Source organism: Podarcis pityusensis (assembly GCF_964106645.2).
Source record: "Podarcis pityusensis genome assembly, chromosome: 13".
Lineage (NCBI taxonomy): Eukaryota > Metazoa > Chordata > Lepidosauria > Squamata > Lacertidae > Podarcis > Podarcis pityusensis.
Genome location: NC_138038.1, coordinates 53,347,762 through 53,365,070, shown reverse-complemented (window position 1 = coordinate 53,365,070; position 17,309 = coordinate 53,347,762). Strand labels below are relative to the sequence as shown.

Genomic DNA, 17,309 nt, shown 5'->3' with positions numbered 1-17,309 from the left:
AAGTTGTGCAGTGCCATCAGGGTGGGTGAGAAATAGTACGAAACACATTTTCCTTTGGCACTAAAGACATTTCCTGTTGCCACTTACCCACACCATCAGCGAAAGAGAGGAAAATTCTCCAGATTGCGCTTTTAGAAGATGGCGCTCAAAAAGAGTTCTTCAAGCTCCTTTCCTCCGCTGTCCTTGCAGGGTCAGTGCTTCCTTCTCAAACGCACAAACAAGCCGACACATTCGTGCTCTCGGTCTGCCCATCCTGCTGACACAGTATTTGCCGACCAGGAGCCCTCCAGACATTTTGGACTACAACTCCCATCAGCCCCAGACAGCACATGCTCCAGACATCATTTGTGGTGCGGAGAGAGGTGGTTTTCCTGCCCCCCCCAATAATAGTAATAATAATAATAATTTATTATTTATACCCCGTCCATCTGGCTGGGTTTCCCCAGCCACTCTGAGTGGCTTCCAACCAAATATTAAAAACAATACCGCATCAAACATTAAGAACATCCCTAAATAGGGCCGCCTTCCGTTGTCTTTTAAAAGTAAAATAGTTGCTTATTGCCTTGACATCTGCTGGGAGGGTGTTCCACAGGGCAGGCGCCACCAGCAAAAAGGCCCTGTGCCTAGTTCCCTGTAACCTCACTTCTCGAAGGGAGGGAACCGCCAGAAGGCCGTCGGAGCTGGACCCAGGTGTCCGGGGTGGAGAAGCTCCTTCAGGTCTACTGGGCCTTTGAGGCCATTTAGGGCTTTCAAGCTCAGCACCAACACTTTGAATTGTGCTCAGAAACGTCCTGGGAGCCAATGTAGGTCTTTCAGGACCGGTGTTATGTGGTCTTGGTGGCCGCTCCCAGTCTAGCTGCCGCATTCTGGATTAATTGCAGATTAACTTGGGAGTCATGACGTGAGATCGACAGGCAGGTGGTTTGGGGCAGACAGAAAGAACTGCATCCTCCTCCGCACAGAATTAACCCAATGAACTGCTTCACACAAGGCAATTCCCAAAGCCTTTGTAACCCAAGTTGGAATTACTGCTATTCTCATTTTCCATTTCCAACCAATACTCTCTTTTTCAAAATTTTATTTGAAAAAAAAAGAGAGAAAATAACCATATTTTTGTTTGTTTCCTTTCCAACCCTGGACTTTTTTTTTTCAAGTATTGCCACTTTCTGCCCATTTCCCCCACAGTAAAACCCCCTCCCCTCGACCACACCCCCCTCTCCACCTCCCTCTCCCCGTTTTTCTGCCAAGGAGGGGGAGAGAAGCGCAGTGGGGGCAATTCAAGTATAAACCTGCCTGGAGGGCAGAGCGGAAGGGCGTCTCCTGTTTTAGCCCCCGATGTGAAAAGTGGGGAAGAGAATTTCAAATTGGGTGAACGGGTGGGGCAAACACACACGCATACACACTTCCGGGAGGGAAAAGGGTCCGTTTCCATCTCTACCACCTGCAGAAGGCAACTGGTCCCCACTTCCTGCCCCCCAACCTCTCTCAACCTCAAGACCCCTTACCCCCCGTGCAGGGGGCTGGGCGACCCTCTCCCCTCCCTTTCCTCGCGTCCTGCAAGGCACACCAGCGCTCCTGGATCCTCTCCCTGCCGGTCCCGAGAGGGGATCAGGAACCCGGTTGCCCGAGTTCACACGGGGCTCCCCGCCCCCTTGCCTTGGTAGCCCCGTCGGCGCTCCCGGATCCTCTCCCTGCCGCTCTGAAGGGCCGGCGTTTCCTCTCTCCCCGGTGGCGGAGGGTCCTTGTCAGTCGTGGCCGGCCTCGCTGAGGGGCATGTGGCGGATGGTGTGGAAGATCCAGTCCATCTTGGTGGTCCAGCCGCCGTGGTGGGCCTCGTTCATCTGCTTGGTGAAGTACTCCAGCGCCTCCTGCTCCGACTTGTCCAGCGCCAGGGTCTTGCGCAGGTAGGCCACGTCGTCAAAGGACTGCAGCTCCGGCATCCCCGAGCCCAGCATCATGGAGAAGAGGTTGATGAGCAGGTTGGCGTGCTGGCGAATGGTCAGGTAGGCCTTGTAGCACATCTCCTGGAACCTGGGAGGGAGAAGGGCCTTGACGTGGGGAGATTCAGGGCAGATAAGACGTCGTCACAACTGTGGAACTCCCTGCCACTGGAGGCAACGAGGGTTACCAACTTAAAGGTAAAGGAACCCCTGACCATTAGGTCCAGTCGCGGCCGACTCTGGGGTTGCAGCGCTCATCTCGCTTTATTGGCCGAGGGAGCCGGCGTACAGCTTCTGGGTCATGTGGCCAGCAGGACTTCTGGCGCACCAGAGCAGCGCACGGAAATGCCGTTTACCTTCCTGCCAGAGCGGGACCTATTTATCTACTTGCACTTTGACGTGCTTTCGAACTGCTAGGTTGGCAGGAGCAGGGACCCAGCAACGGGAGCTCACCCCGTCGCGGGGATTCGAACCGCCGACCTTCTGATCGGCAAGTCCTAGGCTCTGTGGTTTAACCCACAGCGCCACCCGCGTCCCGGTTACCGACTTACATGGCTTTAAAAGAGGGTTAGACTAATTCATGGAGGAGGAGGCGGCTATTGATGGCCTCTAGGCAAGATGCCTCCACTGTTGGAGGCAGAATGCTTTGGAATATTTCCGAAGTTCGTGTGTACACATGTGTGTCTGGCACAGAGCTTTCCGAACTCTTCATGTTCGTGACACACTTTTTAGACATGCGTCATTTTGCGACACAGTGATTCAGTTTTACTAGCAAACCGGAGGTTAAACTAACCCCTTTCCAGCCCCAGGGGGAGCGCAGGGAGCGTTCATGAGACACACCTGCACACTGCGTAACGTGGTGCGATGCACAGTTCGGAAAGCTCTGCTCTAGTGTGTTGTTCAAGATTCATTAGGAATTAAAAGATGTGATCTTTGAATGTTCTCTCAAATGTAGATTGGAACTCACAGCTTTTCCCTCTAGGTATTAAAAAAACGTAAGAGATGATCTGTGCTTCCATAAAATTTAGGGAACAAGCTGTACTACCAAAAGGATTAAGGTTTTAAATGATAATTTTAGGTTATATTTTAGTGATATATATACACACACACACACACACACACACACACACACACACAGTGGTACCTCGGGTTAAGTACTTAATTCATTCCAGAGGTCCGTTCTTAACCTGAAACTGTTCTTAACCTGAAGCACCACTTTAGCTAAAGGGGCCTCCTGCTGCCAGAGCTCTGCCGGAGTACGATTTCTGTTCTCATCCTGAAGCAAAGTTCTTAACCCAAGGTACTATTTCTGGGTTAGCGGAGTCTGTAACCTGAAGCGTATGTAACCTGAAGCGTATGTAACCCGAGGTACCACACTGTGTGTGTGTGTGTGTATATATATATATATATATAAAAAACTGTCGCTATATCTGAATTGTCTCTCTGTTGCAATTCAATGTATCCCTGTTGTGTTTTATGATTTTCCTGATATTGTAAGTGACCCGGAACTGGTCTGTGACTGTAATAATAAAATTCATTCATTCATCTGTGCTGTTAGCCACAATGGCTATCTTCTCCCGCCACGGTCAGAGGCAGGATAGCTCTAGAAATCACAAGCAGGGAGAGTGTCCCTGTGGCTGTGAGGTCCCGAATGCGGGCTTCCCTTTGGAGAATCTGGCTGGCCACTGCAAGAACAGGATGCTGGACTGGATGGGGTCCCTTGGGCCTGATCCAGCAGCCAGGCTCTTATATAAGTGTGCAAGGGGGAAAGTAGAAGGGAGGAGCAAACTGGGGAGGAAAACCAGTGTTTGCTGCAAAGGCGGCTGGGTGTGTCATTTGAAGTGTGAAGTCCCAGTTCATGGTGTGTGTATGTGTGGCTCCTGTACACAGCTGAACGCTGCAGAAGCGATGCCATTCTTGAAAAGGGGGGTGTAATTGAGGGAGGAAGACAGGCGTGCCTGGCGTGCTCTGGTCCATGGGGTCACGAAGAGCCGGACACGACTAAACAACAAACAGTTGGGGGAGGGAGTCCTTGTCTCTGTGGTTTGGGGGAAGGGAGTGTGGGGAAGCCAGATTCCTGGATTTTGAGGGATGCTGTGGGCAAAGGATGCCTAGTTTGTGTTGTTTTCAGGTGGTGGGGAAGTGAAGGGTTTCCCAGCAAGTTATCAGGAGACCATAACTGTCAACCTTCCCTTTTTTTGCAGGAAATTCCCTCATTCCAGTGCCATTTCCCGGTGCTTTCTGCTGCTATCCCGGATTGTTAGATATCCCTTAGACTGTCCCCGGGACAGGTGAGGCTGCTGATCCCTTATTTTTGAGGCTGCTGATTGTCAACTTTCAAATCTGAAAGTTGACAGCTATGCAGGAGATGTGTGGCTTTACAAATAAAGCTGTACTCGATGGATGAAAGGATATATGATGTCTGACATGATTGAGAATCGGAGAGCCAGAGACGGAGAACTTTAAAGCGTTAAAATCGAGATGTGGAAATATGGAAACAACGAGGAGAGGCAGGGTTGAGATTTGGAGCTATGCTTTAAGGTCCAGACTATGGGAAGTCCTGAAAAATTAATAATTCTAATTTGGATGATAATTTGGTCTTTTTTAGTTCTTTATTTTAATTGGATTATGATTTGATATGTTAATTGGATGTTTTTTTATTGGAAATTTAATAAAAAATGATTTAACCAAAAAAAAAGGAGACGTGTGGCTGAAGGCTGCCCATCTCTTACCTCTCGAACTCTTTGGTCTTGGTACACTCCTGCACCCCTTTGCTGATGACGATGAGGAAGTCCTGTGTGAGGACGAAGGGGACTCGCTCCCGCTTGTAGCCAAACTTCTTCTTCTTGTGGTCCAGGAAATGGCCAAAGTCAATGTGGAACAGCTGGTGGGGAAGGCAGCAAGGTGAGAGAGAGAGAGAGAGAGGAGAAGAAGAAGAGGAGTTTGGATTTGATATCCCGCCTTTCACTCCCTTTAAGGAGTCTCAAAGCGGCTCACATTCTCCTTTCCCTTCCTCCCCCACAACAAACACTCTGTGAGGTGAGTGGGGCTGAGAGACTTCAAAGAAGTGTGACTGGCCCAAGGTCACCCAGCAGCTGCATGTGGAGGAGCGGAGACGCGAACCCCGTTCACCAGATTACGAGTCCACCGCTCTTAACCACTACACCACACTGGCTCTCAGAGAGAGAGAAGGGGAGGATTTTTTCACTGTTGCTTGTTTTCCTGGGACAAAGCCCGTGGGTGGGAGGGAAGTGCGCGCATTTGTGTAATTATTATAATTGTTATTATTATTATTATTATCATTATTTATACCCCGCCCATCTGGCTGGGTTTCCCCAGCCACTCTGGGCGGCTTCCAACAGAATATTAAAATACAATAGTCTATTAAACATTAAAAGCTTCCCTAAACAGGCCCGCCTTCAGATGTCTTCTTAAAGTCTGGTAGTTGTTGTTCTCTTTGACATCTGGTGGGAGGGCGTTCTGCAGGGCGGGTGCCACCACCGAGAAGGCCTTCTGCCTGGTTCCCTGTAACTTGGCTTCTCGCAGCGAGTATAGAAAACCACTCACCTGCCCATCGTCCTTGACCATGATGTTGCTGTTGTGGCGGTCCCCGATGCCCAGGATGAAGGTGGCGACGCAGTAACCGGCGCAGGAACGCGTGAAGAGGTCAATGGCAGCGTCATAGCTGGATCCAGGAAGGAGGGAAACGTTAGCCCGAAGGGCCTTGCTGAACACACCAGGATTAGCAGCATGGGAAGCCGCCTTACACCAAGTAAAACCATTGGTCTGTCTTGTTCAGTGTTGTCTACCCTGACTGGCAGCTGTGGCTCTCCAGGGAATCCTTCCCAGCCCTATGCGGAGATGCCAGGGATTGAACCTACAACCTTCTGTGTGCAGAAGCTATGAGCTACGGCATCCCTTCTTCCTCATCACCTCACCCCAGTCTCTGCAGCAGCAGACCCCATAACTCCTCTGGTATCCATGCCTCATGCCCCTCGTGGATCCCAGAGCCCTTTTAGCAAATTCTCCCCACACCTGGAACGTTGGCAACCTTGTCCTGCGCCATAGAGAGACCTGTATCAAACATCCCAGTCCTTCCCTTCCCTTCCTGGAGGGGGAGCAAGATCCACAAAAGCCCCCACTTCTTCCTGACCCACAGCTGGCCGCTGCCGCCACCCTGCTGGTTGCTGGTTTGCTTCTAGGCCCAATTCCTGGTGCTCACGTTTAAAGCCCAAAGTGACCCCCCCTTCTTCCCTGCAGACCCTCTCAATCTCTTGGTAGTTCTACCACCCTCATAATTTTTGGCCCAGAATGAAGGAAGCTGCCTTTATACTGTGCCATTGGGGTCCATTTATACTACCATATTTTTCGCTCCATAGGGTGCACCAGACCAAAGGGCGCACCTAGTTTTTAGGGGGGAAATAAAGAAAAAAAATATTATTCCCGCCCCAAAGAGCAAAGAAGCCAAGACAGCTAGCGGGATGCATCCCGCTCGCTGTCTTGGCTTCATTTTTAGCCACGGGGCTGGGGCGAGGGAAGCCCGAGCTTCCCCCGACCCCAGCCTCCAGAACAGGTCTGGGAGCAGCGGCAAGGTTGCGCGCAGCTCCTGGAGATCCCCGGGCTGCAGGCTGCTATCCGCAAGCCTTCGGAGCCCGGCGGGAACTCCCGCCGCGCCCAGAAGGCTTGCGGATAGCTTCCTGAAGCCCGGAGAGCGAGAGGGGTCGGTGCGCACTGACCCCTCTCGCTCTCCAGGATTCAGAGAAAGCCTGCATTCGCTCCATAGGACGCACACACATTTCGCCTTCATTTTTGGAGGGGAAAAAGTGCGTCCTGTAGAGCAAAAAATACACTATATCACTGGGGTCCATCTACCTCAATATTGTCCACCCTGACTGGCAGCAGCGGCTCTCCAGAGTTTCAGAAAGGGGAGCCTCTCTCAGTCCTACCTGGAGATGCCCTTGGGGGTTGAACCCACACCTTCTGCATGCAAAGCAGGTGCTCTGCCACGCAGCTACAGCCAGGCATTCTCTGTGGTGAGCCCTCGGCTGTGGAACTCCCTCCCCACAGAGAGGCGCCTGGCACCTTCGCTGGACAGCTTTCCTCGTCTGCTGAGGACGCACCATTTTGCCCAGGCCTTCATCATGCAAGATGCGCATATTTTTAGGACCCACTTAAAAAGTGGCCATCATTTGCTTGGAACTGAGTTTAGTGCTGCATCTTACAAAATGGCTGCAACCCACCCTGGGACCCCATGGTGAGGGGAGGGAAGTGTAGCAGGAACCCCCCCCCCCCCAACATTCAGTTTGTACAAACTTCACACACACTCACACTCACACACTACATACGCTACGCTTCTGTTATAAATTCATAGAAAATCAACCATACATTGGATTTGCACTGTTCCGGTTTTTTTTTACTCCATATGACAAGGACTATCAAAGGGGGGTGGCTTGGTTCTGGTCAGCCATAATCCCTTCACCATCCCAGCACATCCACAGGAGCCCTGCCCAGTTGCTATGCCAACCCTGATGGTCCTAGACAGAAGACCATCAAGATCACAAAGAACTTGCATATGGGAGCGGATTCAGCATGGACTGAAACAAAGGACAATGATCAGATCTTCCCTCTGGGGGCAGGAAACTGCCAACTCCCCTTTGTCTCCTGGAAGTGACTCATGGGGAGGGGGAAAGGAGGAACCAGCCAGGTGACAGGACACTCAGGTTACCACCACAACTCCTCCCTCAACCCCTCCTTTCTGTAATGTATGCATGATGTTTCTGGGGGTGGGCTTGACCTAGAGGATGGGAATTTCAAAAGTTTTTATAAGGTCTTGCACACCATCTTTCTGGGTCTTTCCTCTCTCCTGCAAGTGAGGGGAGCACCCTGTTGCGACAGTATTCAATAAAGGCCAAGCCTACAGGCTGCTGTTTTGCTCCAAGTTATCCTGGTTGGTGTCTTGGTTTTTGTCCAAGGGAGCCCTCGGATTTTCCCGGTAACAGAAGGAATGGAGCAAATAACAGTAACTGACCCCTCTCCCTTGTTCTTGTCCTTCAGCCAGTGGTGCAGAGCGTTGCTGTTGAACTGCAGCGCCCCCTTGAGGCCGCCCTTGCACTGGATCTGCATGATGGTGTGGGAGCTCTTCACCACCTCGATGAGGCCCACGCAGTCCCCGATGGAGAGGCAGCCGTAGGGCAGCATCCTGCAAAGGACCAGGAGGAAGACAGAAGACTGAGATGGCTTGGGGGGAAACAGGGGATTAGGCATACAGTGGTACCTTGGGTTACAGACGCTCCGGGTTACAGATGCTTCAGGTTACAGACCCCGCTAACCCAAATATAGTACCTCAGGTTAAGAACTTTGCTTCAGGATGAGAACAGAAATTGTGCTCTGGCGGTGCGGCAGCAGTGGGAGGCCCTATTAGCTAAAGTGGTGTCTCAGGTTAAGAACAGTTTCAAGTTAAGAATGGACGTCTGGAATGAATTAAGTTCTAAACCCGAGGTACCACTGTAGTCATGAAAGGTCAGAAAGTCTAAATGGAGCCTCCAGGTTTAGGGACAGCCTACCTCTAAGGGACGCGGTTGGCGCTGTGGGTTAAACCACAAAACCTAGGGCTTGACGATTGGAAGGTTGGCGGTTTGAATCCCCGTGATGGGGTGAGTTCCCGTTGCTCGGTCCCTGCTCCTGCCCACCTAGCAGTTCGAAAGCATGTAAAAGTGCAAGTAGATAAATAGGTACCACTCCGGCGGGAAGGTAAACGGTGTTTCTGTGCGCTGCTCTGGTTCGCCAGAAGCGGCTTAGTCATGCTGGCCACATGACCCGGAAGCTGTACGCCGGCTCCCTCGGCCAGTAAAGCAAGATGAGCGCCGCAACCCCAGAGTCGGCCACGACTGGACCTAATGGTCAGGGGTCCCTTTACCTTTACCTCTGAATACCAATCATTGGGGAGAAACTGGAGGAGAGGGCTGTGGCCTTCACACCTTCCTGCTTGTGGGCTCCCCTTTGGGGGAAGAAGGATCCCAGGTGAGAGAGACCTTGGGTCCAATCCAGTGTGAGCCAGTGTGGTTCAGTGGTGTTGGGCTGGGACCTGGGAGAGTAGGGTTTGAATCTCCGCCAGAAGGCCTTGAAGCTCACTGGGGTGACCTTGGAGGCCAGTCACTGCCTCTCTCAGCCTGACCTACCTCACAGGGTTGTTGTGGGGATTAAATGAGGAGGGGGAGAACAATGTACATGGCGTCTTGAGCTCCTTGGAGGTAAAGCAGCATAGAAATGAAATAAATAAATGAAAACAGTGATAATAAATCCAGCAAGGAGACAGGGTGGCTTTCAACCAAACCACGTGGAGGCAGCCAAAATGATACAGAGGATGGAGCAACTCCCCTAAGTGGAGACGTTACACCATGTGGGGGATTTCTTTAAACTTAGAGACACAGGAGAAGCATATAAAATTATGCAAGGTGCGCGGAAAGAAGCACCGGGCAAAATAAACACATTTCCCTTTACCCAGGACTTTGGCCTCTAATTCAGAGGGTTTTAAATATTTGCGGCCTCTTCCAGTGCATGGGATTCCTAAGACCTGACCTTTGTATGTGTGAGCGTGCTTTTTGGGTTTCATTCCATTTTGGGTTTGTTCTGGCTTTTAATCTTTGCACAATTTTTTAAAGTCATTCTGGACTCTTTGGCCATTGAGCACAGGATAATCTACTCCAGCTTTTGCCAACCTGTCCCTCTCCAGATGTTTTGGACTACAAAGCCCACCAGCCCCACTGGCTCAGGCTGATGGGCATCGTAGTCCACGACACCTAGACTCTAGAGGGTGCCAGGCTGGTGCAGGATGGCATCTGCTCCGACTGCTCTCTGAGATCTTGGCCAGAGGAAATCTCTTCCACCATTTGCCAGGAGTGTCTTCATGCAAAGTGGGTGCTGCACCCTTGAGCTGTGCCCCCCCCACCCAAAAAATCTGAAGAGTCATTGCAGCAGCCACGGGGGGAGGAGTGCTACAGAGACCGCAACATGCAAGGGCAGCCTTGAGAGTCTCTGGTTGCTGGATTTCTGGCTGCCCTAGAGACTGACCCAGAAACTCCAGTGGGTGCAGAATGCTGCGGCAAGACTCCTTATGGGGTCCTTGCCGTGGGATCACATTCACCCAGTGCTATACCAGCTACACTGGCTCCCGGTTGAGTACAGGGTCAGGTTTAAGGTGCTGGTTTTAACTTTTAAAGCCCTATACGGCCTAGGACCCTCGTACCTACGGGACCGCCTCTCCTGGTACGTCCCACGGAGGACCTTACAGTCTTCAAACAAAAACATCTTGGACGTCCCGGGCCACAGAGAGGTCAGACTGGCCTCAACCAGAGACAGGGCTTTTTCGGCTATGGCTCCGATCTGGTGGAACGCTCTGTCACAAGAGACCAGGGCCCTGTGGGACTTAACATCTTTCCGCAGGGCCTGCAAGACAGAGCAGTTCCACCAGGCCTTTGGCCAAGGCACAGTCTGATCCCCTCGTTCGGTAATCCTCATAGAATTCTAGCCCAATGGTTGCCATTAATTTAATTTGAACTGATTTTATAATGAACTGATTTTAAGAATGTTGTATTATTTTACTGTTGTTAGCCACTCTGAGCCTGGCTTCGGCTGGGGAGGGCGGGATATAAATAAAATTTTTTTATTATTATTATTTATTTCATACCCACCCACAGCCCCAATGGTTGCTGTTTTGATAAGGATTTCTCGCTGGACCCCTTCTTGGTGGCAGGGAGGGTGCAGCTGTTTATAGTCTGGCACCCCGACTTTATTTAAAGCCAACCCATGAAAAGTCTGCAACCTCGCCTCTGAAAACAGCACTTCTGGAACACACTGAGACATTTCTGGACTTGGGGCAGTGTGTGTGTTCTCCAGCAAAAGAGAATCCACTTGTTTTTAAAGCAAAGGTCCAAATGAGGATGAAAGAGCAGGCAAAAGTCCCACCCCACGACATGTTGCCTTAACGCTACCTGAGGTCCAGTCCTTGGTTCTGCCACATGCTCTCCATGATCCGGATGATCTGCAGAGTCAACATATCTTGCCGGAGGTCTGGGGATCACAGAGGAGATTATTAAAACAAAGAAGCGGCTGGAGTGGTCGGGAGTGAGTTGTCCTCTGATGGGCTGAGAGGCTGGGCGTGTGGGTGTGAGCTTTGGTGCTGATGCGGAGAGAAAAAATAGCCGGGAGGAGAAAGGAAATCATGGATCCTGGTGTGTCTCTTCCTTAAAATGGAATGGGGAACTCAAGAAGGGAACGGCAACAAAGGGACACGACAAGACACGAAAGAGAATCCTTTGGGGTGGAAGCAAGGCTGAGAACGTCCCACCCCACTTCAAGTTAGGTTCATATTTTTGTGTATATTATGTACCGTATTTTTCGCTCCGTAAGACGCACCTGACCATAAGATGCACCTAGTTTTTAGAGGAGGAAAACAAGAAAAAAAACTATTCTGAACGAAACAGTGGATGTATGATTTTTTTGGTGCAGGCTGTAGCCATGGGCATGCTATGTGATCTGATGGTGAATTTGGGGTGACCCAATGCAAAAATCCTGAGGATCCATGGGCTTTTACCTCCCCCCTCCCAGGCAGCCTCCTTTATCTCTAGCGTCCCTTATCTCCCTCCCCGATCGCTTTCCGATCAGCTGATTCCTTTCAACACCCCCTTCCCTCTTTCAAAAAAAAAAGCATGATCTGCTTTTTGCCCCTGGGCAATTCGGCTCCAGGGACCACGCATTCGCTCCATAAGATGCACAGACATTTCCCCTTACTTTTTAGGAAGAAAAAAGTGCATCTTATGGAGCGGAAAATACGGTATATGTGTATATTTGTATATATCAATTTTGAGTGTTATTTTTGAGCTTGGTGAAGCTTGGGAAGCAGTACCACGGAGGGGTGTTTCCTTGGGTGGGTGAGAGTCTTGGGCAGGAGGTAGCAACCTGGGTGAGAGTCAGATGGCTGTCTGGGCTGGGCCTTGGCAAGAAAGAAAGTTGTGTGAAGACGGAACGGATCCCTGACTCTTAAGATTCTTCCCTGCAAAGCAAAAAAAAAGTGCTTTTTGCTTTGTGGGGATTTTATTGTTCTCGTTATTACTGTAGTTTTCCAGTTTCATCGACGGTTTTCTATACAGTTTGCAAACTGCTTAGAGACCGTTTTGGCATCAAACCTCGTATAAATGTATGAAATAAATAAAATGCCAAAACTTGCACTGGAAGTAACTCGCAGCCACTGGGTGTAACCTGATGGTTTGGGGTTTTTTAAGGGTATATAAACAGATGGAGAAAAGATCTGCCTAAGTGCCGGGCTGCAAGATGTTGTGGGCAGTGGAATCACATCCAATAATGGATTTTCCCATCATGCTTCACACAAGCCCCTGGGGGGAGAACTGAATGGGTGCTGTCTGAAGGAGAAAAGGGGTTCAAGAACATGGGCCTAAGGGCTGAATGTGGCCCTCCAAACCACTCTTATCTGCCCTCCCGCAACTCCCTCACTGCTCCTGGTTTACCCCCAAGTGTTTCTGCCCGGCTGGATGTGTAGAAACTAGTCTATGGTACGAAGGTAAAGTTTACATTCATTGCTCCACCCACGTTTGCCTCTGGCTCCACCCACAATTTGCATGTGGCCCTCGGGAGGTTGCCAAAAGGGGGGTGTGGCCCTTGGGATGAAAAGGGTTCCCCGCCCCTCTGCTGCAAGCAATGCTCCCGGCTCTTCTCTCTCCCCCTCATCCATCCCTGAGCTCCCTTCCCACTCACCATCTCCATTTTTAAAAATGATCTCGTGGTTCGTGAAGAGCAGCTCGGACATGATGTCGGGATTCTCCCAGTTGAGCCACAAGGGGCGCTTGGCTGAAGACATGATCCGGCACTCGTCCAACCTGGAGCAGAGGGAACATCTGGTCACAGCTGTGTGCTCGGAGGCTGCTTTGAGCTGTCCCCCTGCCACCAGCCCTCTTCCGGGGGACCCAGGAGTCCGGGTCCCTTTCCTGCCCCCTCTTTCCCAACCCCCGCTGCTTTAAATGGCCAAAACCTTCCCCTTGGTCTCACCGGAGGTTGCCCAGCTGGTGCACAGGGTTGAGGGGACAGATGAAGCCCTGAAGCGCCTCCATGTAATCTGGCCTCCTCATCTGCTCCACCAGGAACTTCATCTGCATCTTGGGAGGAGGGCGAGGAGGAGAGTGGGGACAGAGAGAGGAAGAGAAAGAGCCCCTGAGCTTCTGCAAAGCGTCTCCATACACAGCTGCAGTTAAGCCCAGCCACTCACACACAACGGGAAGTGGGTCTGCTTCCACGCAGGCCTGAGCCCCAGAACCTCTTCTGTTTGGAAAATTAACCACAGCCAAGCTTTCTTAAGCTCTACCTCTCTTTCAAATCAGAACCAGTGAAGGCGGTGAAGGTCCTGTGTGAGTGCCTGGAGGCGGTTGGAGGATGGATGGCGGCTAATGGATTGAAGTTGAATCCTGACAAGACAGAAGTATTGTTTCTGGGGGACAGGGGGCGGGCTGGTGTGGAGGACTCCCTGGTCCTGAATAGGGTAACTGTGCCCCTGAAGGACCAGGTGCGCAACCTGGGAGTCATTTTGGACTCACAGCTGTCCATGGAGGCGCAGGTCAATTCTGTATCCAGGGCAGCTGTCTACCAACTCCACCTGGTACGCAGGCTGAGACCCTACCTGCCCGCGGACTGTCTCGCCAGAGTGGTGCATGCTCTAGTTATCTCCCGCTTGGACTACTGCAATGCGCTCTACGTGGGGCTACCTTTGAAGGTGACCCGGAAACTACAATTACTCCAGAATGTGGCAGCTAGACTGGTGACTGGGGGCGGCCGCCGAGACCACATAACACCGGTCCTGAAAGACCTACATTGGCTCCCAGTACGTTTCCGAGCACAATTCAAAGTGTTGGTGTTGACCTTTAAAGCCCTAAACGGCCTCGGCCCAGTATACCTGAAGGAGCGTCTCCACCCCCATCGTTCTGCCCGGACGCTGAGGTCCAGCGCCGAGGGCCTTCTGGCGGTTCCCTCATTGCGAGAAGCAAAGCTACAGGGAACCAGGCAGAGGGCCTTCTCGGTAGTGGCGCCCGCCCTGTGGAACGCCCTCCCATCAGATGTCAAAGCGATAAATAACTACCTGACATTTAGAAGACATCTTAAGGCAGCCCTGTTCAGGGAAGCTTTTAATCTGTGATATTTTACTGTATTTTTTGTTTCTATGGAAGCCGCCCAGAGTGGCTGGGGAAACCCAGCCAGATGGGCGGGGTACAAATAATAAATTATTATTATTATTATTATAAACGGGGAGCTGGGTTAATCTGCTGCAGCAAAAACGGGTCTTGCGGCACCTTGAAGACTTAAGAACATGAAAACAGCCCTGCTGGATGAGGTCTATGGCCCATCTAGTCCAGCATCCTGTTTCTCACAGTGGCCACCCAGATGCCCCAATGGGAAACCCACAATAGGTATGGGCACTTTTCTACAGCAATAGTACCGTATTTTTTGCTCTATAAGACACACTTTTCCCCTCCTAAAAAGTAAGGGGAAATGTATGTGCGTCTTATGGAGCGAATGCAGGCAGGAGGCTCTGCTCAGCGCTCCCTTTAAAGAGCCGCATGGAGCGTGTGTGTGGCTCTTGGGGGCTTTTCCCCGAGGAGGAGAAGGGCTGCCCTTCGCCCTCCTCGGGGAAAGCCCCCAAGAGCCGCACACACGCTCCATGCGCTCTTTAAAGGGAGCGCGGCTCTTGGGGGAGCCTTCATCCCGCTGCCCGGGAGAGGCTGCGTGCGGCTATCCCATAAGCCAGGACAGCAAGAGGGATCGCTGCCCCCAAGAGCTGCGCTCCCTTTAAAGAGCACGCGGCTCTTGCGGGAGGTGGGGGAAGGGACAGAGCGCATGGCTGTCCCTTCCCCCACCTCCTGCAAAAGCCCCCAAGAGCCGCGCTCCCTTTCACGAGCCGCGCAGAACGTGTGTGCGGTGCTTGGGGGCTTTTCCCCAAGGAGGGAGAAGGGCAGCCCGTCAGTGATGGGCTGCCCTTCTCCCTCCTCGGGGAAAAGCCCGCAAGCGCCGCACACACACTCCACGCTCCACGCGGCTCATGAAAGGGAGCGCTGAGCAGAGCCTGGGATGCATACATGCTCTGCTCAGCGCTCCCTTTAAAGAATATTTTCTTTAAATAAAAACTAGGTGCGTCTTATGGAGCGAAAAATACGGTGTATTATGTGTTTATGTTTTGTTGATGTCCACAGTTCTGCTCCAGCAGAAACCCAGGATGGTGGCAGGAAGACAGCTGTGTTTATGTGGTTCCTATTGGGCCTGCTGTGGTACAACCGTCACCCCCCGCCCTTTTCTAGCCTGCGCCCATTAGGGAGGATTGCGTGTAGCAAGTGAAAAGGGAAGACTTAGCTCTACATTTAAGCATTTAAGGTTCCCAACCCTAATCTGTGGGTTGCCATCTGATTGGATTTTATTCTGATTTTAGGATGTATTTTAATTAATTGCCTGATTTTATGTTAATGTGTTATATACTTGATGTTAGCCACTCTGAGCCCGGTTTTGGCCAGGGAGGGCGGGGTATAAATTATTATTATTATTATTATTATTATTATTATTATTATCAGGACCTGAGCACACAAGCAATTCTCCTGTCCTGCAATCTCCATAGTTTAACTTACGCGCTGCAGGAAGGCCTTTTCTTTGCTCTGCCCTGAATCTTCCAACATCAGTGTATTATTACAGCTGTATTACAGCATAACCTTTCATGGACGAAGCCCCAAAAATTTATGGCTGTAATGAAATATGTTAAAACTTTCAAGGTGCCACAAATATTGTTGCGGTTTAAGATTTCCTGGTTTCTTTTGAGTCCTGGGGTTTTCTCCTTGGTTTGCCTACTCAGGATCATAGCTGTCAACTTTTCCCTTTTCTTGCAAGGAATCCTATTCGGAACAAGGGAATTTCCCTTTAAAAAAGGGAAACGTTGACAGCTATGCTCAGAACAGAGGAGAGCAGTCTAGTCCAGGGCTTGAGTTACAGCAGGGAAGCAGAGAGGGCTTTTAGGACGCCCTCCGTGGCTTTTGTGACAGCCTCTTAAGGTAGTTTTTAGAAGGCTACAGGCAGGTGGAGCAGGGTTATTTGGCCAAAAGTGGGGCGTGAGGTTTGTAGATTTCATTGCACGCACCCTCCTCCACCTTCTGCCTTAGAACGCAAGCCCTGGACTTAACCCCTCTGAATGAGTGTGTGTGTTGGGCTCTATTTGGCCCTTATCGTTGCGGAGGCAATGAGCAGCAGCGCGGCTTGGAGGGGAACTTGGGGGTCCAAGGCAGGTACCTTCTGCGTCTCGTCTTTCTTCTCTTGCTTGAGGATGTCGGTGAGGTTGATGAGTTTCTCCATGGCCTCCACCTGCCTGTTCAGGTGCTTGAGGTACATCCCGCAGCCCCGGCAAAAGGCCTCCAGCATCAGCCCAAAGCGCTGAGAGACGGGCTTGCTGTGCATCTCTGACCTGCGGGAGGCAACAAAGTTCCGACTCAGAGCCCATTACCCGCAACCCAGCCCATTCTGAAAGACCCACAACAGCTTGATTCCTGGGACCGTCGCACTGAAACGGGACTCCCTTGCAAGGCTCTCCTTCTTTGGATGGCCATCAGCCATGGAATATTTAGTTGTGGTTCCTGCATTGCAGGGGGTTGGACAACCATACAATTCTATGTACGTTTCCGAGCACAATTCAAAATGTCGGTGCTGACCTTTAAAGCCCTAAACGGCCTCAAAGGCCCAGTAGACCTGAAGGAGCATCTCCACCCCCATCGTTCTGTCCGGACACTGAGGTCCAGCTCCGAGGGCCTTCTGGCAGTTCCCTCCCTGCGAGAAACCAAGTTACAGGGAACCAGGCAGAGGGCCTTCTCGGTGGTGGCGCCCGCTCTGTGGAACGCCCTCCCATCAGATGTCAAAGAGAAAAACAACTACTTTTAGAAGACATCTGAAGGCAGCCCTGTTTAGGGAAGCTTTTAATGTTTAATAGGTTATTGTATTTTAATATTCCGTTGGAAGCCGCCCAGAGTGGCTGGGGAAACCCAGCCAGATGGGCAGGGTATAAATATATTATATTATTATTATTATTATTATTATTAATTATTATTATATGTTTCTAGGACTGGGGTGGGATAGTAGCTCAGTGGAACTACAGTACCCTCCTACAGCACATTGCTACTGGGGAGTCTGCTGAAACCATCAAGGACAAGTGTCTCCACCTGCCTTGGATATTGTTGCTGCTGCAATTTAATTTTTTTATTTTATTGGTAGGCATTGCTTCAATGTTTCTTTGCCCTATTGATTGATATTAGTGCGACTGTTTCCTGCTTGGCAGGGGGT

At 51.0% G+C, this 17,309-nt stretch overlaps 1 protein-coding gene across 6 annotated transcripts in view; it reads right to left on the bottom strand.

Annotated features, from left to right (window-relative positions):
- Positions 1 to 1,065: 1,065 nt before the first annotated feature.
- LOC308462208 (phosphatidylinositol 4,5-bisphosphate 3-kinase catalytic subunit alpha isoform-like) overlaps positions 1,066 to 17,309 on the bottom strand; it is a 38,976-nt gene continuing 22,732 nt past the window's right edge. For 5 of the 6 annotated variants that reach the window (XM_080979665.1, XM_080979662.1, XM_080979664.1 and 2 more), the window contains 8 exons: positions 16,269 to 16,440; positions 13,002 to 13,108; positions 12,711 to 12,832; positions 10,931 to 11,009; positions 7,969 to 8,139; positions 5,508 to 5,625; positions 4,673 to 4,824; positions 1,066 to 2,031 (listed from right to left, as the gene is read on the bottom strand). In XM_080979665.1, the coding sequence (XP_080835791.1) occupies positions 1,746 to 2,031; positions 4,673 to 4,824; positions 5,508 to 5,625; positions 7,969 to 8,139; positions 10,931 to 11,009; positions 12,711 to 12,832; positions 13,002 to 13,108; positions 16,269 to 16,440 (1,207 nt within the window). In that variant the 3' untranslated portion in view covers positions 1,066 to 1,745. The remainder of the gene's footprint in view (positions 2,032 to 4,672; positions 4,825 to 5,507; positions 5,626 to 7,968; positions 8,140 to 10,930; positions 11,010 to 12,710; positions 12,833 to 13,001; positions 13,109 to 16,268; positions 16,441 to 17,309) is intronic. The other variant, XM_080979666.1, reaches the window with a different exon arrangement.